We start from the raw sequence: 27,789 nt of genomic DNA, 5'->3' as shown, positions 1-27,789 counted from the left end.
TCATTTAAAGGAGGTGACAGGAGTTTGCTTGCGTTTCTTGTACAGGAACAAGGCCATCAACGAAGCAGAGATCAGGGAGACAGCCGTCACTGTCAGTGACACCATCACAACCAGCTCAGACTGCAGACCTACACAACAAGGAGAAACCAATGGTTACTGAGGGAGACTGGGACAAAGAAACTAGCACAAAGAAACTAGCAGTCAGACAGCTCACCGCCTGGAGACATATCCTGCATCCTTTGCTCAACCTCAGTCAGGGGCTCAGTTGCCAGGCTGGTCAGCTCAGGATCCAGAACGAGCAGGGGGCCAAGTGAGGCCTCACCCTCCCACTTCAATCCAGCTTCACTCCCTGCAGGAAGCAACAGTACGGTCAGGGAAGGAGGGTATAGTCCCGAGAGTGGGGCCGTTACCTACCAGCTTCAGCTCCAACATCTCTCCTTCCTCTGGACGGGAACACGATCTCCCCTGTGCTACCACAGTTCCTGACATGGCAACAGGCACAAACGTCACTGGTCGACTCTTCCAGTGGGGTCCAGCTAAATAGGAGAAACAGCCCATTCAACCACACGGTGCATCACCTCTCCAACAACATCACTAAGGGGCATGGAGTGGGGGACACTCACATCTTGTGCAGCTTCTGGAAAGTACAAGCTTTGTTCCTGGAATCTCCCTGATCCACTGCAGCAACTTTCAGGTGACAGGTGATGAAAATCTGAGGGACACATTCAGCACATGTCAGTGTTTAGCCACTCCCACCCTGTGGGGAGAAGCCAGTCAGCAGCTTGCTCTTACCAAGGAACGCTCATCTCCATAGAAGCAGAAGGCATCCAGGTCAAACCTGAGCTTGTCCGGCTCCCGCTGGTCTCTCAGCAACACAAAGGTCGAAAAGGAGTCCTCAGCTTGGCTGTCCACGAGGCAACTGCAGGTGAACAAAGGGCCATGAAGTGAAGCCATTGAGATGGAAGCAGCTGGAGAAAGCAGAGAGCTCCTTACCCATTGTAGTCAATGATGCTGTATCTGGGGCTGGAGTCCTTGCCTGGGCTCAGTGTAGCCACACAGCGGTCAATGTACAGCTTCAGGGGCACGTGGTTGTCCATTGAAACAGACGCCTCAATGTGAATGAGTTGTCCCAGGGAGTAGACAGTGGAAGTGCGCTCTGTAAGCCAGTCACCTGAAGTACAAGAGGACAAGGGTTGGAGAGACAGTGGGTGCAACCCCCAGTGAGTGACACCAGGAGATCCCTCCCCAGACAGCCATCACATACCATTCATTAGACGCAGGGAGAACGACAGATGCCCTTCTCTAGACCTGGTGGAGCTGAACGGGATCCAAGTGGGCTCGATGGGGTTACTGCTCACCTTGCCCTTCCTGGGGAGAGACAGGGCAGCCATTTCACAACAAAAAGACAACCACTGTGGCTGAAAATAAATGTTGATCAATCAAATGAAGACTCTCACCTGAAATAACGACACACAATGGGAATGACAGCCCCATTGGTTCGCACAATGACAGACCCAGGATAGTTTGGGATGTGGGTCAGGTGGGTGGTGTAGATCAGGAAATCTCCAGTCATCTGAAAGATACCAGGCTAAGGAATTACGAACTGATCTGAACTGAGAAGGGGCAGCACAGGGCTCACAATGGCTTCATCCCATTGGATGCATTCTTTAAGGACCCAGACAAGCAAAGCTACAAGCAACTCCAAATAACTCGAATTCTCTATGAGAGAGACTAAACAGACTTGTAAAGAACCAAGATTTGTGGGACAGGGGTAGAAAGATCTGAGGCATAAGCATGAGTGTTCAGGGGCAATAAGTCAATGAAAAGTGGCCTAGAAGGGGTTAACACTCGGAAGGTGTTCCTGTTAGGCGGCGAGACTAGGACCTGTGGGCACAGCCTGAAAATTAGAGGGGGTAAAGTTGAAAATGAAACAAGACAACATTTCTTCAGCCAGAAAGTGGTGGGCTTGTGGAATTCATTGCCATGGAGTGCAGTCGAGGCCAGGACATGGCAGATCTCAGAAGGAATCAGGGGCTACAGGGAGAGAGAGCAGGGAAGTGGAGTTGAAGTGCCCACCAGCCATGATTTAAATGGCAGAGTAGACTTGATGGGCCTAATGGCCTCACTTCCACTCCCATGTCTTATGGGACTATGGCTGTCTGGAATACAGAAACAGAAGTTACTACTTTAGAAATATTACACAAATGCTAATCAGTCAACAGTTTGGAGCTCAAATCAATACAGCATCTTGCTGTCAGTAGAGCATGGTTGAGAACTGAATTGAAAATACCACATCCAAACAAATCTGACTGAGAACAAGCTGGAAGTACACAAAGAAACAGAACATTTCAAAACATCTAGAACAGACAGAAATTCAAGCAGAGGCCAAGCACAGCCTAAGACCAGATTGTGGATTAATACAGCTAGAGACCATTCATGTCACCGCAGCCAGGGTTACACAAGTTGAACAACACCCAGACCAAGCTACCAGCAGGTATAACAAAGTGTGGGGCTGAATGGACACAGCAGGCCAAGCAGGATCTTAGGGCCCCAAAAGCTGACCTTTCAGGCCAAGACTCTTCATCAGAAGAGGGGATTGGGAGGCAATTCTGAAATAAGTGGGGAGAAGCAGGGAGACAGACTAAAGATGGATAGAGGAGAAGAGCAGAGTATGGGTGGGGAGGTAGGAAGGGGATAAGTCAGTCTGGGGAGGATGGACAGATCAAGGGGGTGGGATAAGGTTAGGAGGTAGGAAATTAAGAAGGTGCAGCTTGAAGTGGGAAGGTAGGAGAGGGGAAGAACAAGTCAGGCAGGCAAGTACAGAGCACTCATTACCTGCAGTCTGCTGCCACATATGCAGCCCGTAATCGAAGAGGACAGTGTGGTTCTCAGGGTAGATCCTGGTTGGCCGACAACCCACTGTCCCCAGGGTCAGGTCAGCAGCTTGAATTGGGTGCCTGGTTCCAAATAAATCCAACTGGGCCCTGACCAGCAGCTTGTGCTCTCCACACTGCACCATCACAGTCTGCAGTGGAGACACACTCCCACCCTCAGACATTCTGAAACTGGAACCAATGGGACCCCCATGAGGAGGAACTCGCTCAGATGCAGGAGTGGCTCTCACTATTCTCCATGGATACCTCTGGCTCAGAAACTGTTGCCAAGTTTCAGAGCAACAAACAGCTCCAACTAACACCAACAGAAGGAACAAACCCCTCACTACAAAATCCCCCATGATCCCAAACAACACAAGCATCCCTTCCAGCCCCCACCCAGCTCCTTTTATACACACAACCTGCACCCACCTGACACCAATCAGGCCAGAGGCAGCAACATTGAACCAATGAACCAGCCCCAGTCTCTGCAATTTCCACCAATGACTAAACTCTGGCATTGATCACCAAGAGGGCCTGTTCCATTTGGACCAATAGGAATGGCTGGGAGTTGCTGTGCTGTCACCTGACTGCATTCAGCTCCACAATTTCTCATGGTGACGGGGCTCCTGAGGACAATCATCAAACATGGATCATTGGTTCAGGCGGGTGTTGGTGGGTTTAACCTTTCCTGACCTCGAGTGTCTGACAGTGAGCCATACAGAGAGGTGTCCCTGGATGGGGATTGGACTGGACAAAAGAAGTGTTCTTCAGGTTTGTCTCATGTTCCATGCTCTATCCTAACCCAGCGACCACCGCTCCCCCGGTCAACTCCCAACCCACTGCATCCCAGGAATGTTTAATTGAGGCAGTGTAAAGGGAACCTTTCTTTCAGTTTAAAAGAAAGAGTAAGTTTATTCACTATCTTGCTCCATACTATTACCTGTCCTGGTACCGTTTGAAGGTCACCTGTATTCGGTATCGAACCGTGCGCTGTCCCTTTCCTTGGAGTGTCAATGCGGACAGTGTAGATACAGCTTTACTCTTTATCTGCAGCTGTCCAGGGAGAGTTTGATACATCGTAAGGGAACATTACTCTGTATATAATCCCACAATGTACCTGTCCTGGGAGTGTTCTATGTGGAGAGAGCAGAATGCGCTTTACTCTGCAGCTAAACCTCAGCAATCCCTGCCACTGTGGATTCAATTGGGATGAAATCAAATGCGTTGGCATCCACCAGCAGTGGTGAATCCTGTCTTCACTTTCCCTTCAAATATATTTTCCTCTTGGCTTCAATTTTAGATGGAAATTACCCATTGTCGTTCCATTCACTCCCCTCAAGGTTTCTCCCTTGTTTTGTTACTTGCCCGCTTAGTTCTATTGGTAATGGATGTGTCGTCCTGGAAAGGCCAACTTTTTAATAACCGTCTCCCAACTGTCCTTGAGAAGGCAACGTTCAGTCCACATCTTCACACCGTTAGCCAGAGGCTGCAGAGGGGAGAGGGAGAGGGAGAGGGAGGGGGAATAGGAATTGAAAGACAGGAGAAGGGGACAAGCTGCTGACATCGCTGCCTGGGAGATGCTGACAAAAAGCTGCAGGAAGAAAGGTGCAGACGGCGGGTACCAGACACTGAGACTAGATTGCTGATGTTAACACAATGCTGAATGGATGGAAGGCTGACAGCAAGTTAAGGCAGAGAAGGTACAAAGGGAAAGACTAGAGAAAGAGGACAAGAGACTCTGTGAGGAGGGAGCCTGCCTCAGTGACAGAGTAACCAATCTGAAGGGACAGAAGAATATGGGACTTGGTACGGATGAACCAGGACCAGGTGCAGTGTGAGAAACTGCTCACAAGGAGAATAAGTGAGAGGGAAAAGTCCAAACAGTTAAAGCTGAAATGGAAACATGGAAGGAAAACGTAATGATTTAAAAGCTGCAATGAACTTGATCCAGAGAGATGTTCAGGAAATGAGGAGGAGTGCTGCAGATCTCACAAAATGTCAGAGACAGAGAGAAAGGCTGCTGGGTCAGCTCGCTGCACACAGAGACATAATGTGTGTCTTTGTGTCTGTGAGAAGTTGGAGAGGCAGTGAAGGGGATGTGGGTTGGGATGATTTTTTTTTATTTGAAGAAATATACTTTATTCATAAGAGGTACAAAAAATAAAACATATTTAAACACCTAGCCAGTCATGCAAGCCGCTCCGGGTTACCCACGGGGTACATAGACCAACTTAAGGCAAAAAATAAAGAAGGCAAAAAAAACAAAGCAAAGAAAACACCCCGGCAGTCGTCTCCCCGCACAGTCCCCGTTGGCCCCCTGACCAGTTGGGGAAGGCGCCAGCTGGGCCCAGTTACCAGATAGGGTTCTTTTTTTCGATTCTGGACGAGGGGGCTCATACGGTGGTCTTTCCCCACCGCGCCTTGGCGGCGGCTGCCCCAAGTTTCAGCGTGTCCCTCAGCACGTAGCCCTGAACCTTGGAGTGCGCCAGTCTGCAACACTCGGTCGGGGTCAGTTCTTTCAGCTGGCAGACCAGCAAGTTGCGGGCAGACCAAAGAGCGTCTTTCACCGCATTGATGGTCCTCCAGGCGCAGTTGATGTTGGTCTCGGTGTGCGTCCCCGGAAACAGCCCGTAGAGCACGGAGTCCCGCGTCACGGAGCTGCTCGGGGCGAACCTCGACAAATACCACTGCATCCCCCTCCAGACCTCCTGCGCATAGGCACACTCCAGAAGGAGGTGATCGACAGTCTCGTCCCCGCCCCGCAGCCACCTCGAGGGCAGCGTGCGGTGGCGCAGAGATTCCGGGCATGCATAAAGGAGCTCACTAGCAGAGCCCCTCTCACCGCCAGCCAAGCAATGTCCTTGTGCTTGTTTGAAAGTTCTGGCAATGAGGCATTCTGCCAAACGACTTTGGCAGTCTGCGTGGGGAACCACACAACAGGATCCACCCTCTCCTTTTCCCGAAGGGTCCCGAGGATACTACGTGCTGACCACTGCCTGACGGCCTTGTGGTCAAAGGTGTTTCCTTTCAAAAATTTCTCCACGAAGGACAGGTGGTACGGAATGGTCCAACTACTCGGAGCGTTCCGCGGCAACGAGGCCAGGCCCATCCTTCGCAACACCGGGGACAGGTAGAACCTCAGTAAGTAGTGACACTTGGTGTTTGCGTACTGAGGATCTACACACAGCTTGATGCAGCCGCACACAAAGGTAGCCGTCAGGGCGAGGGTGGCGTTCGGTACGCCCTTTCCCCCATTTCCCAGGTCTTTGTACACGGTGTCCCTGCGGACCCGGTCCATCCTCGACCCCCAAATGAAGTGGAAGATGGCCCAGGTGACCGCAGCGGCGCAGGTCCAGTGAATAGGCCAGGCCTGCGCCACATACAACAGTACCGAAAGCCCCTCGCACCTGACAACCAGGTTCTTACCCGCGATGGCGAGGGACCAGAGCGTCCACCTGCCCAGCTTCTGCTTCAATTTGGTGATACGCTCCTCCCAAGTCTTAGTGCATGCCCCAGCTCCACCAAACCAAACACCCAGCACCTTCAGGTAGTCTGTGCTGACGGTGAAGGGGATGAAGGAGCGGTCCTCCCAGTTCCCAAAGAAAATGACCTCGCTCTTACCCCTATTGACTTTGGCACCCGAGGCCAGTTCAAACTGGCTGCAAATGTCCAACAGTCTACTCACCGACCGACGATGGGTGCAGAAGACGGCGACATCGTCCATGTACAGGGAGGTCTTGACCTGCAGGCCTCCACTGCCTGGGATAGTCACGCCCTTCAGGCTCACGTCCTTCCTGATGGAGGCAGCGATGGGCTCCACACACCACACGAACAAGGCAGGAGAGCGCGGGCAGCCCTGCCTGACTCCAGATCTAACAGGAAAACTGTCTGATTCCCACCCGTTGATCGAGACTGCACTAACGATGTTGGCGTAGAGCAGCCGGATCCAATTACAGATGCCCTCCCTGAACCCCAATTCGGAGAGGACGTCCCTCATGTCAGCATCAGAGTCCCTGTCGAAGGCCTTCTCCTGGTCCAGGCTGACGAGGCAGGTGTCCACCCGCCTGTCTTGTACATAGGCGATCGTATCCCTGATGAGCACGAGACTCTCAGCGATCTTCCTGCCCGGCACAGCACAGGTTTGGTCAGGGTGAATCACCGACTCCAGGACAGACCTGACCCTGTTGGCGATGACCTTGGCCAAGATTTTGTAGTCCACATTCAATCGTGAAATGGGACGCCAATTCTTAATTTCTTCCCTCTCCCCCTTCCTCTTGTACATGAGGGTGATGATGCCCTTCCTCATGGACTTGCACATTTCCCCTGCCTGAAGTGCACTATCGTACACCTCCAGCAGGTCCTGGCCGACCAGGTCCCACAGAGCGGAATACAGCTCGACCCATAAGCCGTCGCTTCCGGGAGTCCTATTCCTCTCGAAGGAATTGAGGGCTCTGGTCAGCTCGTCCAGGGATATCGGCCGGTCCAGCCACTCCCTCGTGCCGTCGTCTAAGACCTCCGTGATAGACGACACGAACGACTCGGAGGCCGTACTGTCCGTGGGCTTCGTGTCGTACAGTCCGGCATAGAAGGACCTGCTGATCCTCAAAATGTCGGGCCGAGACGACGTCACCGAGCCGTCGTCCTCCTTCAGCCGGCTAAGCACAGAGCTCTCTTTGTGCACCTTCTGAAAGAAGAAACGCGAGCACGTCTCGTCCTGCTCCACGGAACAGACCCTGGACCGGAAGATTATCCTGGAGGCCTCTGCGGTGAAGAGCGAGGCTTGCTGGCCCCTCACCTCGCGGGGGACCTCCGTGACATCGACCCCCATCAACTGCAGAAGGAACAGGTTCTGCACCCTTTTCTGGAGTCGCGACAGCTTTCCCCGCCTCTCTCTCGCCTTCCGAACACCCTTGAGGACAAAGAACCTCTTGATGTTCTCCTTCACCATCTCCCACCAGTCGCCCGGAGACTCAAAGAGGCGTTTCACGGTTCTCCAACCGGAGTACTCCCTCTTAAGCTCCTCGACGTTCTCTGGGGTCAACAGAGTCGTGTTGAGCTTCCACGTCCCCTTGCTGGCCGGCTGGTCGTCCTGTGAGTGACAGTCGGCCAGCAGGAGGCAGTGGTCAGATAAGAACACCGGCTCGACGCTGGTGGACCTGACCGAGAACGCCCGTGACACAGACAGGAAGTCTATCCTTGAGCAGGTAGACCCGTCTGGCCGCGACCAGGTGTACCTCTGCTGTGCTCCGTCTGCAGGGGTGCTGAAGACGTCGAGCAGCTTGGCCTCCTCCACCGTGCCCATCAGGAATCTGGATGTGACGTCCAGTTGACTCCCCCCACCCGCTGTCCCCGTGCCGGATCTTCCATCTGCATCGATGATGCAATTGAAGTCTTCAATGTGGACACACATCTTGCGGTGGACTTGACACTGTGCACATTTATGCTCGCAACTTGTACCCCCATTGTGGGCAGTGACCGCAGTACCCTCCCCAAGTCCGAGGTCCAGCCCCTCCATCTGTCCCTTCATGCCCATTGCCCGGGCTAACTGCTGGATGCTCTCCGGGCTCAGGAAACCGTCCGTGCTGCCTTCCGGGTGGCATCCCCCCGTCAGGGGTGCGGAGGCAGGAGGCTCCCGCTCTGGGTCAGGCTGGGGACGCGCTGTGTCCTCCTTCCCACCTGGAAGTTCCGGGGGGCCCTCCAGTGCCCCAGCTGCACTTCTCTGGGTGTCGGAGGGAGCCTCAGGACACCTCCCGTCACCTGGAAGCGGGGTGCTGGTTTCTTTCTCCCTCGAGATCTTTAACTTCTGCTTCGGGCGGGCCCTCTCCGAATTCCCCTCGTCAGAGGAACTCTTATGGCCCCCCTGTAGCTGCTTCTTCCTGCCTGATGGTTGCGGTTCCTGGGCCCGTCGACGCACCTTCCTCCTCGCTTTCCGGACCGTCGTCCACTCCTCTGGGTCGCCTGTCGCCGCCTCCATCGACTGCGGGTTGTCGGGGGAGAGCGGAGCCTGCAGGGGCGCTTTGCTCGCCTCGGGCCCATCCTGCGGGTCTGGGCCCTCCTGCACAACCTGGCCCTCCTGCACATCAGTGGGGTCCTTGCTGGGCCCTGGTGCCTTCCTCTCCTCCGGGGGGGCTGGCCCCGCATTGCACCTGTCGGCGACCTGGGCGTAGGTGGTCCCCCGCTGCGGGCATGCCCTATAGAGGTGGCCCGCTTCCCCGCAAAGGTTGCGGCTTTTCTCTCGTGGGCAATCCTTTGCAAGGTGTCCCTCCTCCCTGCAGTTCCTGCAGATGGTGGCTTTGCAGTCGGCCGCCACGTGACCTGACCTACCACAGGCATGGCAAACTTGAGGTTGCCCTGCATAGGTCAGGTAGCCCTTGCTCCCGCCGATCGCGAAGCTGGACGGTGGGTGTACGACATTCCCGGCCGCGCCTGTCCTCAGCGTCACCTTGACCTGCCTCTTACTGGTCCAGATGCCAAAGGGGTCCATGATGTCAGTTAGGTCCCCTTCCACCTTCACATACCTTCCAAGGAAGGTCAGGACATCAACTGCTGGCACATGCGGGTTGTACATGTGTACAGTCACCAGACGGCTCCTCTGCGCTGGCATCACAAACAGCGGGACAGCGGTCAATACAGAGAGGGGGGCCTCCCCTCCTTTCTCCTTGAAAACCTCCAGGAAGCGCTCGCAAAGCTTGGCACTCCTGAAGGTCTCATCGTAAAAACCTCCTCCGGGGAAATCCTGCAGGCAGTAATTGTCCACAGCAGCGAACCCACAACCGTCCAACAGGACCCTCTTCACGAAGAAGGTGCAGTCCACAGGTGCACCTTCATCCACCTTCTTTATGGAAACACGGATGGTGTTCCGGACCCCCTGACCTGGGGCACGAGCACTTACCGCAGCCATCGTTGCTGGTTGGCTGCTCCCCTGAACCAGTGTTCGGCCGAAGCCAGCATTAAGATCCACTGGTTGCAAGGGTGCACAGCCAACCCGACGTCCTCCTTTCACCTCCAAGACAGCACTCTCCTCCTCTCGGTCCACAAGAGAGTGGGTCTTTATTTGGTTCCAGATGTAAGCTGGTTCACTGAGCTTGAAGGTTTGTCCCCAGATGTTTTGTCACCATTCTAGGTAACATCAACAGTGAGCCTCCGAATAAGTGCTGGTGTTATGTCCCACTTTCTATTTATCTGGTTAGGTTTCCTTGGGTCGGTGATGTCATTTCCTGTTCTTGTTCTCAGGGGATGGTAGATTGGCTCCAGCTCAATATGTTTGTTGATGGAGTTCCGGTTGCAATGCCATGCTTCTCGGAATTCTCGTGCGTGTCTATGTTTGGCTTGTCCTCGGATGGATGTGTTGTCCCAATCAAAGCGGTGTACTTCCTCATCTGTATGTAAGGTTACGAGTGATAGTGGGTCATGTGGTTTTGTGGCTAGTTGATGTTCATGTATCCTGGTGGCTAGCTTTCTGCCAGTTTGTCCAATGTAGTGTTTGTCACAGTTCTTGCAAGGTATTTTGTAGATGACGTTCGTTTTGTTTGTTGTCTGTAAAGGGTCTTTTAAGTTCATTAGCACGAACTTCACAGCTAATGAACTTATAAGACCCTATACAGACAACAAACAAAACGAAAGTCATCTACAAAACACCTTGCAAGAACTGTGACAAACACTACATTGGACAAACTGGCAGAAAGCTCTACACCAGGATACATGAACATCAACTGGCCGCAAAACCACATGACCCACTATCACTCGTATCCTAACATACAGATGAGGAAGGACACCGCTTTGATTGGGACAACACATCCATCCTGGGACAAGCCAAACAGAGACACGCACAAGAATTCCTAGAAGCATGGCATTGCAACCGGAACTCCATCAACAAACACATTGAGCTGGAGCCGATCTACCATCCCCTGAGAACAAGAACAGGAAATGACATCTGCGATGCAGGAAATGACATCACCAACCTGAGGAAACCTAACAGATAAATAGAAAGCGGGCAATAACACCAGCGCTTCGTCGGAGGCTCACGGTTGATGTTACCTAGAATGGTGCTGAAACATCTGGGAACAAACCTTCAAGCTCAGTGAACCAGCTTACATCCGGAACAAAATAACAACCCGCTCTCTTGTGGACCGAGAGGAGGAGAGTGCTGTCTTGGAGGTGAAAGGAGGACGTCGGGTTGGCTGTGCACCCTTGTGACCAGTGGATCTTAATGCTGGCTTCGGCCTAACGCTGGTTCAGGGGAGCAGCCAACCTGCAACGATGGCTGTGGCAAGTGCTCGTGCCACAGGTCAGGGGGTCCGGAACACCATCCGTGTTTCTGCAAAGAAGGTGGATGAAGGTGCACCTGTGGACCGCACCTTCTTCGTGAAGAGGGTCCTGTTGGACTGTTGTGGGTTCGCTGCTGCGGACATTTACTGCCTGCAGGATTTCCCCGGAGGAGGTTTTTACGACGTGACCTTCAGGAGGGCAAGCTTTGCGAGTGCTTCCTGGAGGTTTTCAAGGAGAAAGGAGGGGAGGCCCCCCTCTCTGTATTGACCGCTGTCCCACTGTTTGTGATGCCAGCGCAGAGGAGCCGTATGGTGACTTTGCACATGTACAACCCGCATGTGCCAGCAGTTGATGTCCTGACCTTCCTCGGAAGGTACATGAAGGTGGAAGGGGACCTAACTGACATCATGGTCCCCTTTGGCATCTGGACGAGTAAGAGGCAGGTCAAGGTGACGCTGAGGTAGGGCGCAGATGGGAATGTCACACACCCACTGTCCAACTTCGCGTTCAGCGGGAGCAGGGGCTACCTGACCTATGCAGGGCAACCTAAAGTCTGCCATGCCTGTGGTAGGTCAGGTCACATGGCGGCCGACTGCAAAGCCACCATCTGCAGGAACTGCAGGGTGGAGGGACACCTTGCAAAGGATTGCCCACGAGAGAGAAGCTGCAACTTTTGCGGGGAAGCGGGCCACTTCTATAAGGCATGCCCGCAGCGGGGTACCACTTACGCCCAGGTCGCCGGCAGGGGAAATGCGGGGCCAGCCCCCCCGGAGGAGAGGAAGGCACCAGGGCCCAGCAAGGGCCCCACTCATGTGCACTAATGCCCAGCCCTGCAGGATGGGCCCGATGCCAGCGAAGCAGGCTCCGATCCCCCCCGACAACCAGGAGCCAATGGAGGCGGCGACAGGCGACCCAGGGGAGTGGACTACAGTCCGGAAAGCGTGGAGGAAGGTGCGTCGACGGGCCCAGGAGCCGCAACCATCAGGCGGGAAGAGGCAGCTGCAGGGGGGCTATTAGAGCTCCTCTGACGAGGAGGATTCGGAGAGGGCCCACCCGAAGCAGAAGTTAAAGGTCTCGAGGGGGAAGGAAAGCAGCACCCCGGTTCCAGGTGACGGGAGGTGTCCTGAGGCTCCCTCCGACACCCAGTCAAGTGCCGCTGGAGCACCGGAGGGCCCCCCAGAACTTCCAGGCGGGAAGGAGGAAACAGCGCGTCCCCAGCCTGACCCGGAGCCGGAACTTCCAGCCTCCGCACCCCTGACGGGGGGATGCCACCCGGAAGGCAGCACGGGCGGTTTCCTGAGCCCGGAGAGCGTCCAGCAGTTAGCTCGGGCAATGGGCATGAAGGGACAGATGGAGGGGCTGGACCTTGGACTTGGGGAGGGTGCTGCGGTCACTGCCCACAATGGGGGTACGAGTTGCGACCATTAATGTGCGCAGCGTCAAGTCAACCGCGAGATGTGTGTCCACGTTGGCCTACCTGACCACCATCAAGGCAGACCTCCTGTTTCTGCAGGAGTGCGGGATACCACACCTTGGCAGGTACGGGAAATGGTCCGGCGCCTGGACCTGTGGGCCTTCGATCTGGTCCGGTGGGGTAATGACTGTCGCTCCTCGGGCCTGGCTATTCTGCTGCGGGGGCGCGACTTCACCATCTCTCAAGTTCAGGAGGTGGTTGGGGGGCGCCTCCTAGTGGCTGACATCACCTATGGGAACGCTCCCCTGAGGCTGATCAACGTGTACGCCCCAGCGGTAGGGAGTGAGCGGTTGGCCGTCCTACAGCGGCTTCCACCCCTGCTGGCTACGTCCAGGCCGGTCATCCTAGGCGGAGACTTCAACTGCATCATTGATGCAGATGGAAGATCCGGCGTGGGGACAGCGGGTGGGGGGAGTCAACTGGACGTCACATCCAGATTCCTGATGGGCACGGTGAAGGACGCCAAGCTGCTCGACGTCTTCAGCACCCCTGCAGACGGAGCGCAGCGGAGGTACACCTGGTCGCGGCCAGACGGGTCTATCCGCTCAAGGATAGACTTCCTGTTTGTGTCACGGACGTTCTCGGTCGGGTCCACCGGCGTCGAGCCAGTGTTCTTCTCTGACCACTGCCTCCTGCTGGCCGACTGTCACTTACAGGACGACCAGCCGGCCAGCAAGGGGACGTGGAAGCTCAACACGACTCTGTTGACCCCAGAGAACGTCGAGGAGCTTAAGAGGGAGAACGCCGGTTGGAGAACCATGAAACCCCTCTTTGAGTCTCCAGGCGACTGGTGGGAGACGGTGAAGGAGAACATCAAGAGGTCCTTTGTCCTCAAGGGTGTTCAGAAGGCAAGAGAGAGGCAGGGAAAGCTGTTGCGACTCCAGAAAAGGGTGCAGAGCCTGCTCCTTCTGCAGTTGATGGGGGTCGATGTCACGGAGGACCTCTGCGAGGTGAGGGGCCAGCAAGCCTCGCTCTTCGCCACGGAGGCCTCCAGGATAATCTTCCGGTCCAGGGTCTGCTCCGTGGAGCAGGACGAGACGTGCTCGCGTTTCTTCTTTCAGAAGGTGCACAAAGAGAGCTCTGTGCTTAGCCGGCTGAAGGAGGACGACGGCTCGGTGACGTCGTCGCGGCCCGACATTTTGAGGATCAGCAGATCCTTCTATGCCAGACTGTACGACACGAAGCCCACTGACAGCACAGCGTCCGAGTCGTTCGTGTCGTCTATCACGGAGGTCTTAGACGACGGCACGAGGGAGTGGATGGACCGGCCGATATCCCTGGACGAGCTGGCCAGAGCCCTCAAGTTCTTGCAGCGGAATAGGACTCCCAGAAGCGACGGCTTACGGGTCGAGCTGTATTCCGCTCTGTGGGTCCTGGTTGGCCAGGACCTGCTGGAGGTGTACGATAGTGCGCTTCGGGCAGGGGAAATGTGCAAGTCCATGAGGAAGGGCATCATCACCCTCATTTACAAGAGGAAGGGGGAGAGGGAAGAAATTAAGAATTGGCGTCCCATTTCACTTTTGAACGTGGACTACAAAATCCTGGCCAAGGTCATTGCCAACCGGGTCAGGTCTGTCCTGGAGTCAGTGATTCACCCTGACCAAGTCTGTGCTGTGCCGGGCAGGAAGATCGCTGAGAGCCTCGCGCTCATCAGGGATACGATCGCCTACGTACAGGACAGGCGGATGGACACCTGCCTCGTCAGCCTGGACCAGGAGAAGGCCTTTGACAGGGTCTCTCATGCTTACATGAGGGACGTCCTCTCCAAATTGGGGATCGGGGAGGGCATCCGCAATTGAATCCGGCTGCTCTACGCCAACATCGTTAGTGCAGTCTCGATCAACGGGTGGGAATCAGACAGTTTTCCTGTTAGATCTGGAGTCAGGCAGGGCTGCCCACTCTCTCCTGCCTTGTTCGTGTGCTGTGTGGAGCCCTTCGCCGCCTCCATCAGGAAGGACGTGAGCCTGAAGGGCATGATTATCCCAGGCAGCGGAGGCCTTCAGGTCATGACCTCCCTGTACATGGACGATGTCGCCGTCTTCTGCACCCATCGTCGGTCGGTGAGTAGGCTATTGGACATCTGTGACCAGTTTGAACTGGCCTCGGGTGCCAAAGTCAATAGGGGTAAGAGCGAGGCCATGTTCTTCGGGAACTGGGAGGACCGCTCCTTCATCCCCTTCACCGTCAGCACAGACTACCTGAAGGTGCTGGGTGTTTGGTTTGGTGGAGCTGGGGCGTGCACTTAGACTTGGGAGGAGCGTATCGCCAAATTGAAGCAGAAGCTGGGCAGGTGGACGCTCTGGTCCCTCTCCATCGCGGGTAAGAATCTGGTTGTCAGGTGCGAGGGGCTTTCGGTACTGTTGTATGTGGTGCAGGCCTGGCCTATTCCCCGGACCTGCGCCGCTGCGGTCACCCGGGCCATCTTGCACTTCATTTGGGGGTCGAGGATGGACCGGGTCCGCAGAGACACCATGTACAAAGACCTGGGAAATGGGCGAAAGGGCGTACCGAACGCCACCCTCGCCCTGGCGGCTACCTTTGTGTGCGGCTGCATCAAGCTGTCTGTAGATCCTCAGTATGCAAACACCAAGTGTCACTACTTACTGAGGTTCTACCTGTCCCCGGTGTTGCGAAGGATGGGCCTGGCCTCGTTGCCGCGGAACGCTCCGAGTAGTTGGACCGTTCCGTACCACCTGTCCTTCGTGGAGAAATTTTTGAAAGGAAACACCTTTGACCACAAGGCCGTCAGGCAGTGGTCAGCACGTAGTATCCTCGGGACCCTTCGGGAAAAGGAGAGGGTAGATCCCGTCGTGTGGTTCCCCACGCAGACTGCCAAAGTCGTTTGGCAGAATGCCTCATCGCCAGAACTTTCAAACAAGCACAAGGACATTGCTTGGCTGGCGGTGAGAGGGGCTCTGCCAGTGAGATCCTTTATGCATGCCCGGAATCTCTGCGCCACCGCACGCTGCCCTCAAGGCGGCTGCGGGGCGGGGAGGAGACTGTCGATCACCTCCTTCTGGAGTGTGCCTATGCGCAGGAGGTCTGGAGGGGGATGCAGTGGTATTTGTCGAGGTTCATCCCGAGCAGCTCCGTGACGCGGGACTCCGTGCTCTCCGGGCTGTCTCCGGGGACACACACCGAGTCCAACATCAACTGCGCCTGGAGGACCATCAATGCGGTGAAAGACGCTCTTTGGTCTGCCCGCAACTTGCTGGTCTGCCAGCTGAAAGAACTGACCCCGACCGAGTGTTGCAGACTGGCGCACTCCAAGGTCCAGGACTTCGTGCTGAGGGACGCGCTAAAGCTTGGGGCAGCCGCCGCCAAGGCGCAGTGGAGAAAGACCACCGTATGAGCCCCCTCGTCCAGAAAAGGGAAAAGAACCCTATCTGGTAACTGGGCCCAGCTGGCGCCTTCCCCAACTGGTCAGGGGGCCAACTGGGACTGTGCGGGGTGACGACTGCTGGGGCGGTTTCTTCGCTTTGTTTTTTTTTCTCTGTTTTTTTTTTCCTTTAGTTGGAGTACGTACCGCCGGGTAACCCGGAGCGGCTTGCATGACTGGCTAGGTGTATAAATGTTTTATTTTTTGTACATTCTCTGAATAAAGTATATTTCTTCAAATAAAAAAAAGTGACGAAACGTCTGAAAACGTACCTTCCAGCTCAACGAGCAAACTCACATCCAGATGGGAAAGGGCATTGAGAGACGTGGACAGGTGCTTCTGCTCACGGCTGGGGCCCTTCATAATTTTCAGGGCCCGAAGGAAGCCAATGACCCTGTGTCTCCCAGAGATTAAACCACACCAGAACCGAGATGCAGTGAGTAACAGCACAGGATGGAAGGTGTGGGCCCGATACGAGGGGAGACACGAGAATCTGTCACATTGGTACCTGGATATCGACATGCGCAGGCAGTCTTTAATTTGACTGAAACACATACTCCCGAATGGTGCCCACCTCCTGAATGAACAATTGAGCAGGAGTGAGCTTATGATCAACGAGAATAGAAAGGAAAAAAAGACTGTTGGAGTTGGCCAGGGGCAGGATATGCATCAGGAGAGGCAACTGTCAACACCTTGGACGCAGCAGAATTAGAAAGTCAGATACAATCCCTTCAGCAGAAAATGCAGCTCATTACCGGGGAAAGTAACTTCATCCAGATACAGACCAACGAGAGAGGTCAGGATCAGTCACAAGTGACCCTGGACTAGGTTGAATGTCTAAAACTTTTACACCATCGGCCGATGGCGAATACTTTTGAGGAGGCCCACAAGCCCGAGGGGTGTGCCATATACACCAGCTGGACATTGACTAAGCTTGGGGCTGATGTGCTACAACTACATGGTCACAATGTCCCAGACAGATGAACAATTAATAAAATGGGATGGGGAAAGTGAAACTCGGCGTTACCTCAGAAGTTTGGCCCTTACCAATAGGGTGTTGTGTACTTGTGACAGAGATAAAGGGACGTATTATGTTAGGGCAGTGATTCATATGCCCCGACTTGAAAATAAACTGAAATGTCCTTTAAAAAGAGTCCATTATGTCGGAAAGCATCAAAGTACTTGGATAGCTTTAAAATAAACGAACATTTCAAGCCAAGGTAATGGATGGTGTTGAGAAAGTGTGAGACTTCTCAAAATGTCACCAACGAGAGGATCACTGGGCCTGCCCTGACGAGATAAAGAGACAAAGATATACAGAGTGCGCTTGCAGCATCTATGAATATTGTTCATTGTCTATTCTCCTGGTGAATAACCCGTCCTTGTTACAATGTGCCCTTGTGGGGTAAACAGACTGCACAGCCACACCAACAGTGAATCATACCCAGGGATGGAGACAATTCCCTTTGGAAGCGCACAATGTGGCTATTAATAATGTGATCTCTGATTTGAAGACTGGTGAGCAGGTGCTGCCCCAGCCCCTAACTGGTGCAGTGATAAGGGAAAACCTCACGCTCCATCATACAGATACAGAGCAGGACCGACAGAGGGTTGTTCCCCCAGAATTACAACCCATTCCACACCTGACAGCAGATTGGACACGTATAGTGAGGGGAGGCAAGAGAGATAATTCATCAGTGGATGAAACATCTTAAAATAATGAGAACTCATGTGGATAAGGAAATCTGTAACCCAGATTGTAAGACAGCTTCTGGATTGGGGATCCAACGTCCAAATACATCCATGGATCAGAATTCTATTACACATTGCTGTCGTGGTGATCCTAGGTGCGTTAATAATTGCCATATTTAATAAATGCCAGCTTAGAAGGTGGAGAGAGGAAATCAAGCCAAGAGTGGACATGGAGGCTATAATGTTACACAAGAAGTGCTGCAAAACGGCAGTGTGACTAAATTATTTGCTCGTTGTTGCTCCTAAGATTTTGTTTGTTCTGTAACATCATTGTCCAAAATATGTTATTTATATTTTCATATATCAACATTTATATGCACTCTCATTTCTGTACTTTATTATAATGGTATAATAATGTCAATGTGAAAAATCCATGGGGGAGTCACTGGCTGTTCCAGTAGCAATTCATAGAAAGGGGCAGAAAATGATCCTAAGATTAGTATCTGGGGTAAACTGCTCACAATTTATATAAGTAACTGAGATGGAGGGATGATAGGTACAGTCAGCAAATTTGTAGATGACACAAAGGTAAGTCAGTAGGTTGTGAATAATTCATGAGGAGGCGACAGAGGCTCACAAACATGCAGTGGGAGCAAAGATAAGGCGAATAGACGACAATGTGAGAAAGAGTGATATTGTCCTCTTTTGCAAAAAGAATAAAAAATAAACATTTTATCTCAAATGCAGAGAGATTATGATTCACCAGTGACCAGAAAGTGAACTGGGCAAGCCCCTTAAATATTCTGAATACAAGAGCAGGTCAAAGGTCAGGAATACTGCAGCAGGTTACTCGCTTCCTGACTCTTCAAACCCTGCCCACTATCAAAAAGGTACAAGTCAGGGCTGTGGTAAACACGTCATCAGTTACCGAGATCGATGAAGCCTTCTGAGGATCGACACCATCCAGGGCAACGTCACCTGTTTGAATTCATGCAATAGTGAAGGGAGTCAAACACAGCTAACTATAGATCGGTTCGCATAATTTCTACGATGAGAAAAATATTAGAGTCTCTGCCAAAGGGAGTCAATTCAATTCGCGCACTGTCTGAGGTTACCATGAAGTTTCCACGTTCTCATCCTGGGCTCTTAACCTGGAGGTCACCATGCCTCACCAATCACCTCTATTTAATGAGACAGCAGCCATGCAGTTCTTTGGGACAATGACAATGTCACCTTCAATTGGAGAACTTTCAGGAATACATTTTATGGGCAAACAGGGTCAGCCGGGCTGCGTAAAGGGGGCATTGTTCCTGCTCAAATTTATCATATTTTGAGAAGAGGACACAGACAGATTGGATGAAGTGAAATCAGTAGATATAGTATATATTGGGATTTTTAGAAGGTTTTGACAAGCTACGTGTCAGGCACCTTAATAAGAGTCCATACTGTTGGGGATAGCATATCAGCATGGATAGAGGATCGGAGAACTGATAGAAGACGAGGGGTGAACTGAAGGGAAACTGTCAGGATGGAAATCTGTTTCTCGTGTCGTGTCACGTGGGTCACTGCTGGGTTCACAATTATTTAAATTAGACATTATTGACCTGGTTTTGGAAAGTGAAAGTATTTTAGCCCAGTTTGGAGATGACGCAGAAATAAGTGGGAAGGTAATCGGTTGGCATAATGCATGGGAATTGTCGAGCAATATAGATAGGTTAGGTGAGCCATCAAAAGGGGTTATATTTTCAGTGAAGGAATAGACAATCTGAAATTTATTTCAGTGGAGAAAGACTGCAGAAAGTTACTACACCAAGGGATTTGGGAAACCTCCTTCATGAATCACAGAAAGCTTTCATACATCAAGTAACTGGAAAGGCAAAGGAAATGTTATTCTTCGTTTGAACAGAAATAAAAATTTGCAACTCTTGCTGAAAGAGTACAAGGTCACACGTAGAATACCGAACAGTTTTGGTCTCATTACCTGAGGAATGATATGTTGGCTTTGGAAGCTGTCCAGAGAAAGTGCACCAGGCTGATAAATATGAAAGTATTTTCTCATGAAGAGTTGAGTTCAATAGGCTTCCACTCATTTGAATTTAGAGAATGAAGAACTTAATGAAAAATAAGAGACTATTAGGAAAATTATCAAGATAGCTGCGGAAGGTTGTTCACCCTTATGTAATAGCCTCATAGCAGAAAACACTCTCAGCAGCAAAGAAACACAGAAACTTAGCAAATAGGAGAAGTGGTAGTCCTTTTGGACCTTTGAACTTGCTCTGCCATTCACTGATTGTGGCTGATCATCCAATTCATCCCTGTACCCATTTTCTCAATGTACCGTTGAACAGAAACAAAGGGAATTACAGTGAATTGGGGACAGATTGAGGAAATTGAAACTTGTCTGACGGAGTAGCAGGAAAGACAGTAAGGAAGCAGAGGCAGAGATTTCAGAATTTAATTCATGACCCGCAGTAATAATACATCCCAGTAAAGAGGAAAAATTCTGTGATCACAAGGTGTAGAGCTGGATGAATGCAGCAGGCCAAGCAACATCAGAGGAGGAGGAGGAAGGCTGAATTTTCAGGCTTTAGACCCTTCTTCAGAAAAAGGTGGAAGGGAAGGGGATTTCTGAAATATATAGGGAGAGAGGGGATGAATAGAAAATGGACAGAGGAGAAGATAGGTAGATGGAGACAGACGGGTCAAAGAGACAGGAACGGAGCCAGGAAAGGAGAGTGTAGGTGGGGAGTTAGGGCAGGGATAGGTCAGGATAGACAGGTCAAGTGAGTGGGATGAGACTGGTAGGGAGGAGATAGGGGTGCAGCTTGCGATGGGAAGACAGTTTTGGTGGGCGGAAGGATAGGTGAGGGAGACGAGACAAGCTGGGCTGGTTTTGGGATGCAGTAGGGGGATGGGAGATTTTGAAGCTTGTAAAGTCAACATTGATACCATTGGGCTGCACTGTTCCCAAGCGGTATATGAGTTGCTGTTCCTGCAACCTTCAGGTGGCATCATTTTGGCACTGCAGGAGGCCCAAGGTGGACATGTTGTCTGAAGTAATGGGAGGGAGAGTTGAAATGATTCGCGACTTGGAGGGGCAGTTGTTTCGTGCGAACCGAGCGTAGGTGTTCTGCAAAGTGCTCCCCAAGCCGCTGCTTTGTTTCCCCATACAGAGGGGGCCACATCAGGAACAGCGGATGCAATATACCACATTTGCAGATGGGCAGTCAACATCTGCTCAATGTGGAAAGTCTTCTTGGGGCCTGGGATGGGGGTGAGTGGGGAGGTGAAGGGGCTGGTGTAGCACTTTCCCCTGCAGCCGCAGGAAGTGCTGAGGGTGGTGGGGGAAGGGAAGGGAGCACGGAGCCGACAAGGGTTTCGCGGAGAGAGTGGTCCCTCTAGTAAGTAGACGGGGGCGGTGATGGAAAATTGTCTGTCTTCGGTGATGGGGTCGGATAGCGGATGGCAGAAGTGTCAGGGGATGATGTGTTGGATCTGAAGGTTGGTGGGGTGGTATGTGAGGATGAGGGAGATTCCGTTTTGGTTCTTGTTGTGGGGAGGGGGTGTGAGGGAAGTGTGGGAGACACGGTAGAGGGTGTCCTCCACCACTGAGCGGGGGAGGGGGGTCGGCAAAGTTGTGGTCCTTAAACAATGTGGACGTCTGAGATGTCTGGGAGTGGAATGCCTCATCCTGGGAACCAGGTCTCCATACCTGTGCTGCAGGTCCATGAATTGGGAATAGGGAGTAGCATTTTTGCCGGAGGGTGGGCGGGAGGGAGGGAGGGAGGGAGGACGGACATTTATTCTAGGTAGCTGTGGGAGTCGATGCGCTTGAAATTGATATTGGTTTCTTGGTGGTTTGCAGAGATGGAAGCAGAGAGGTACAGGAAGGAGAGAGAGGGATTAGAGATGGTCCAGATGAACTTAAGGTTGGGGTGGAAGGTGTTGGTGGTGAAGTGGGTAAACTGTTCGAGCTCCTCATGGGAGCACGCGACGGTACCGAAACACAGTCCACGTAACGGAGGAAGAAGTGGGGATTTGGGCCAGTTTAGCTACGGAACAGGGATTGTACTACATAACCTACAAAGAGACAGGCATAGCTTGGGCCCATGCTGGTACCCATGGCCACCCCATCTTCCGTATCCGCTCTCAGGTTGAGGCATTCCACTCCCATGCACCTCAGCCATCCTCGATTTTCAAGGATAGCATCTCCCCCCGCCGCAGTAGTCGAATAGCCAAACTTGATTAACCAAGGACGTTGAGGAAGGGTGAGGTATCAAGTTGTGGGAAAAAGCATTTTGGAGATTAAAAATCAGTGATAAATTCAAACGAGTAAAAGGAGGACTAAAAGCACAAATAAAAAACAGCAGAAAAATAACCTGCAAAGGAGGAATTTAGCAAGCAATTGAAAGAGAAAATAAAATTCTCTTTGCACATGAGTTTTTTAAAACAAAGTGAAGATACACCACTGATAACGAACCTTCCAGGTCTGTTACGGGGATCCAGGAGATGGCAGAATAGTTATGCAGATATTTGGCATCAGTGTTTCTAGTGGAAGGTACATTGCACATTCCACAAATACTAAGGAACGTGGGACAGGACTTAAGTCCCATCACCATCACGAAGGTAGTATTAGACAAACTAATGGCTGAATTATCCCCTGGAGCTGCTGATTTGCATATGAAGATCCGAAAAGATTCAGCTACAAGGTCATTGGGAATATCCTTGCTGCATTTACTCTGCCTGGTCCTATTACAATATTGCAGGGTTCTATGAGATTTCCCCTTTATTCTTCACATCTATCTGTATCACTTGAGAAGTCACATGATACATGACACCAGGTTACAGTCCAACAGGACAGAAAGCTTCAGCTGTTGGAGCGCTGCTCCTTTGTCAGGGCAAGTACACTGGAGAACGCAGCACCACAAAGTGGTTCATTGAACAAACTTGATGAACCGTAACCTGGTGCCTAGTGACTTGACTTTGTCAGCCCCACTCCAACACGAGCACCTCAGCACCAATTAATCTAGTTCTAACTGGTTCATTCTCTTTCCTCAACTAGGCAGAGCTACGAATCTTCTGGTAAATCTTTTGGCTGCTTTCCCCGCCCTTGCCAGCACACCTTGACTCAGGAAAGGAGACAACACCTGTGCACAGTACTCCACAGATGACCACGCAGGCCCTGTATATTTGCAACAAAGCAGCTCTAATTCTGTCATTAAACACTGCGGGACCACATACCATTTCTGGTCTTCACCACCTGCTCAATCTTGATGCAGACTTTCAACAACTAGTGTCAAAAGACACAGGATTCATCACGCCCACCCTTGTTCTCCATTCTATTTCTATTCAGATAGAAACCTGCCTTCCTGTTTTTGCTTCCAAAGTGGATAACCTCATCTCTATCCACATTGTACTAGCTTTACTATTTACCCACTTATTCTAGTTGTCCAAATCACAAGGAAGAGTGTTATTATCCTCCTTAATATTTCACCTTGCTAACCAGCTTCCCAAACCAGCAATCTAGTTAATAGGGAGACAGTCAAGGGAGCAGTTTGAAACAGCATTATACCAGATGAACACATGCAGTACCTGCTCTTGAACCCTTGTCTGAACAGGGCATGTGGAACTGCACTCTGTACCTAACCTAGATAGGTGCATTTCCTGGGGATGTTGGAATTCAGTACTGTTGATGGAGCTCTATTTTGTCCAGAAAGGTACCTTCACATTTAAAAAAGTTTAGACAAAGGATAACTCTGGAGCTAACAGTGCAGTCCCTCTACGCAGAAGACTTAGTGTGGTGCAAGTTAAAGAGGTCCTCCCCATTTTATCATCTCCCTCCACACCCGCAACCTTATTTTTTGCCCACATCTTGCATCCATCCTGCCTTCATTAAAACAGCTGGCCACAACTTCCCCTTCCTGATCTCCACGTTCATTGATGTTCCCCTCATCTCAGGAATCGCTCTCCAATGTCCCCCAACAACAGATCTGTGGAGTCACCTTGACCCCAGGCCCTCCCCTCTTACTGAGGACCTTGCCACAGGAATGAAAGCTCTCAGCTCAAACCCATGGAATTTGGTACTCAGCTTTCGTGGAATTTGAAGCGCTTCCCGAAAGGAAACAGATTTGTAACCCTCAAATCACTAACAGCCCTCACCCACATCAGACAGACACTTGCTTACCATATGCCCTGACCACAGCTGGCATACTCCGGTCAGACATCAGGCTGCACAACTGAAATACAAAGACAACAACAGTATTGAGGCCTGTAGACCTTGTTTCAGTGCCTTCCGTAAAATGCACTTTCCCAACCCCTCAGATCATGCTGCCAAGAGTCAGAATGCAACATGGATAAAACCCACCAAGTGTCAAACTTCCTCTTCCAAAAGAGGCTACCAGGTGAGGGCGGTTAGGTCAGTTATATTAACAGAATGGTGTTTTGGCCACAATTTATCTACTTAGTTGCTGAATATTTCAGGTACAAAACGTAGCACTCCATGTCATGGCTACAGTGACACAGGACAACTTGCTCAGTCTCCCACTGACTATGAGCAGTCATTCCATTTAACATCGAGCCCTGAGCAAAAGGGGAGTTAGACGCATTTGGCCAGAAAGCTTTTTCCACTGATGCCCTGACTGGTGTCTGAAGACCATCAGATACCTGTATTCTCAGCTACACATCACATGGCATTCATGAGAACTGACCTCCTCAGCATTTCCTACCGAAGTTGAATTCATTTCTCTGAATGCCAACTCATGTTCACAGTCAGCTACACCCTCCTTTACCACAAGAGGCACAGCAGGCAGTTTCAGATGACCAGGGGAGAAGTGTGGCATAGTCACAAAGCCTTCATACCCACCAGCCCTGCCAGGTGACATCAGGGTTCGATTGAGAATAAGCAAGTGCGAGCAGGTTGTGCTCTGCTCAGGAAATCTTGGAAGAAAGATGGGCCCCTCAGGGCAACCTGACAGTTCAGCCTATTTCAGGGTTAAACACAGATGTTTCCCTCAGACAATTGTTTATTGATGTACTCAAGGGCCAAGTGCCATGTGCCCTCCTCAAATTTGGGCATAGTCATAGTTAACACAAGCTTTCCCTAAATACTGAAAAGGGACCAAATACCAGGTGGTTTACAAGTTATTGTTTGCAGTTACAGTTTGATGCAAGCCTTGAAAATAATTCCTCCAAAGCTGAACACAAGAGGTTAAAAGAAAGCTCAATCTCCAGGGGATACAAGAGAAACCTAACTGTGGGAGTCAATGCCAAAATCAGAACTAGAAATCCTCTGTGAATACTAAAAAATTCCGTGAGGATGGAAAAATAAAAAACGAGGTCTGAACAGACAATTCAAAGAATCACTGCTTTATTGGTCATTTCATGAGGTGAAAGGAGTTTGCTTGTGTTTCCTGTAAATGAACAAGGCCATCAATGAGGCAGAGACCAGGGAGACAGCCGTCACTGTCAGGGACACCATCAGGACCAGCTCAGACTGCAGACCTACACAACAAGGAGAAACCAATGGTTACTGAGGGAAACTGGGACAAAGAGGGAAACTAGCAGTCAGGCAACTCACCGCCTGGAGACATCACCTGGATCCTTGGCTCACCCTCAGTCAGGGGCTCAGTTGCCAGGCGGGTCAGCTCAGGATCCAGAATGAGCAGGGGGCCAAGTGAGGCCTCACCCTCCCACCTCAATCCAGCTTCACTCTCTGCAGGAACAAACAGTACGGTCAGGGTCAGGGAAAATGGGATATAGCCCCCAGTGGGTCAGTGACCTACCAGCTTCAAGTCCAAGGTCTCTCCTGCCTCTGGAGGGAAACGCGATCTCCCTTGTGCTACCACAGTTCCCCACATGGCAACAGGCACAAATGTCACTGGTCGATTCCTCCAGTGGGGTCCAGCTCAACGAGAAACAGCCCATCAACCACATGGTGCATCACATCTCTGCAACATCACGTAGGGACAGGGAGTGGGTGACACACACATCTTGTGCAGCTTCTGCAAAGTACAAGCTTTGTTCCTGGAATCTCCCTGACCCACTGCAGCAACTCTCAGGTGACAGGTGATGAAAATCTGAGGGACACATTCAGCACAAGTCAGTGTTTGGCTTCTGCCCATTGAGTTGAGTGACTAATCAGCAGCTTCCTCTTACCAAGGAACGCTCATCTCCATAGAAGCAGCAGGCATCTAAGTCAAACCTGAGCTTGTCCGGCTCCCGCTGGTCACTCAGCAACACAAAGGTTGAAAGAGAGTCCTCAGCTTTGCTGTCCACGAGGCAACTGCAGGTGAACAAAGGTACGTGAAGTGCATGGAGTGAAGTCATCGAGATGGAAGCAGCTGGAGAAAGCTGACAGCTACTTACCCATGGTAGTCAATGATGCTGTATCTGGGGCTGGAGTCCTTGCCTGGGCTCAGTGTAGCTACACAGCGGTCAATGTACAGCTTCATGGACATGTGGTTGTCCATTGAAACAGATGCCTCAATGTGAATGAGGTCTCCCAGGGAGTAGACAGTGGAAGTGTGCTCTGTCAGCCAGTCACCTGAAGTACAAGAGGACAAGGGTTGGAGAAAGTGGGTGCAACCCCCAGGTGAGTGACACCAGGAGATCCCCCCCCCCAGCCAGCCATCAGATCCCATTCATTCGACACAGGGAGAAGGACAGGTGCCCTTCTGCAGACCTGGTGGAGCTGAATGGGATCCGGGTGGGCTTGATGGAGTTACTGCTCACATTGCCCTTCCTGGGGGAAGGGAGACAAGGTAACCATTTTAGGACAAGGTCAGGTAACAACTGTGCTTGGGAATAATATTGATCAAGCGAGTAAAGATTCTCACCTGAAATACCAACACACAATGGGAACGACAGCTCCGTTAGTTCTCACAATGACAGACCCAGGATAGTTTGGGATGTGTGTCAAGTGGGTGGTGAGGATCAGGAAATCTCCCATCATCTCAAAGACACCAGGTTAAGGAATGAGCAATGATCTGAAACGAGGAGGGTCAACACAGGGCTCACAATGACATCATCTCTTTTGGGAACCAAGTGCCAAGATGTAGTTTCCTCCTAGCACTGCTGGAGTGCTACTCACAGGTCAGGAGTCAGTCATACAGGATCAATGTAACAAGGAACTCCAAATCATTGGAATGCTCTAACAGTGGCTGAACACTGGTCAAAGCACTGATTTATTCTGGAGTGAAATCATGATGAGAGACAGGAACATGGGCATTCAGGATGAATGGGGTGCAGTTAAAAGAGAGATCATGAAGAGACAGGCATTTGGGTCCTACCAAGTTAGGACAGAAAAAAGGAAGTGAAAGCACACATTGGCCGTCTGGAAAAATGGAAGTTGTTCTGTGTCCATATTCCAATCAGTGCATTCATTCCAACATCAGGGACAGTCAACAGTACAGCACTCAATTCCATGATCATTATTTCAACCCATCTTAGACTCAAGAAAGAACTATTGGGAACTGTATTGAAAGAACTCAACATTCACATGTGTCTTACTGAGGGGAATGAGCTAGAAGCAAAGAGGAAACAGAAGATGGCAGAAAACCAAAAATGGGCAGCAGCAAAAACCCAATTCCAATCAGAATATAAGGATAGCTTACAGGTTCTTAAAGTAGGAGACCACTCAAGACCAATTATATCCAAGCAGTGGTTACAGTGAGCATCAGCAACCAGCCCAAACTTTCAAGTATGGGAGGACTCATTACCTGCAGCCTGCTGCCACACTCATGCAGCCCATAGTCAAAGAGGACAGTGTGGTTCTCAGGGTAGATCCTGGTCGGCCGACAACCTGCTGTCCCCAGGGTCAGGTCAGCAGCTTTAATCAGGTGCCTGGTTCCAAATAAATCCAACTGGGCCCTGACCAGCAGCTTGCGCTCTCTCCACTGCACTATCACAGTCTGCAGTGGAGACACACTCCCACCCTCAGACATTCTGAAACTGGAACCAGTGGGACCCCCATGAGGAGAGACTCTCTCAGGTACAGGAGTGGCTCTCACTATTCTCCATGGATACCTCTGGCTCAGAAACTGTTGCCAAGTTTCAGAGCAACAAACAGCTCCAACTAACACCAGCACAGGGAACAAACCCCT

General features: G+C 51.5%; 1 protein-coding gene across 1 annotated transcript; it reads right to left on the bottom strand.

Moving 5' to 3' along the window:
- LOC132206300 (zona pellucida sperm-binding protein 3-like) lies at nucleotides 1–27,630 on the bottom strand. The gene is made up of 9 exons (XM_059639893.1): nucleotides 27,406–27,630; nucleotides 1,458–1,573; nucleotides 1,265–1,368; nucleotides 994–1,171; nucleotides 793–919; nucleotides 624–712; nucleotides 415–536; nucleotides 215–349; nucleotides 1–128 (listed from the first exon to the last, which is right to left on the bottom strand). The coding sequence occupies exons 1-9, from the start codon at nucleotides 27,628–27,630 to the stop codon at nucleotides 1–3; spliced, it is 1,224 nt and encodes a 407-aa protein (XP_059495876.1).
- Between the last annotated feature and the right edge of the window lie 159 nt (nucleotides 27,631–27,789).

The sequence above is a fragment of the Stegostoma tigrinum genome, chromosome 35 (assembly GCF_030684315.1).
Source record: "Stegostoma tigrinum isolate sSteTig4 chromosome 35, sSteTig4.hap1, whole genome shotgun sequence".
In the NCBI taxonomy this organism is placed as follows: Eukaryota; Metazoa; Chordata; class Chondrichthyes; order Orectolobiformes; family Stegostomatidae; genus Stegostoma; species Stegostoma tigrinum.
Note: the sequence above shows the minus strand (reverse complement) of the source record. Positions and strands in the feature narration are given on the sequence as shown.

What these genes read in the sequence shown, in the direction of transcription:
- LOC132206300 (XM_059639893.1), bottom strand. Translation starts at nt 27,630, where the DNA reads ATGTCTGAGGGTGGGAGTGTGTCTCCACTGCAGACTGTGATAGTGCAG. An exon ending in TTCCAGAAGCTGCACAAGAT is followed by an intron (nt 537 to 623) that starts GTGAGTGTCCCC and finishes TCTCCTATTTAG; the next exon opens with CTGGACCCCACTGGAAGAGT. An exon ending in AGATGTTGGAGCTGAAGCTG is followed by an intron (nt 350 to 414) that starts GTAGGTAACGGC and finishes TGCTTCCTGCAG; the next exon opens with GGAGTGAAGCTGGATTGAAG.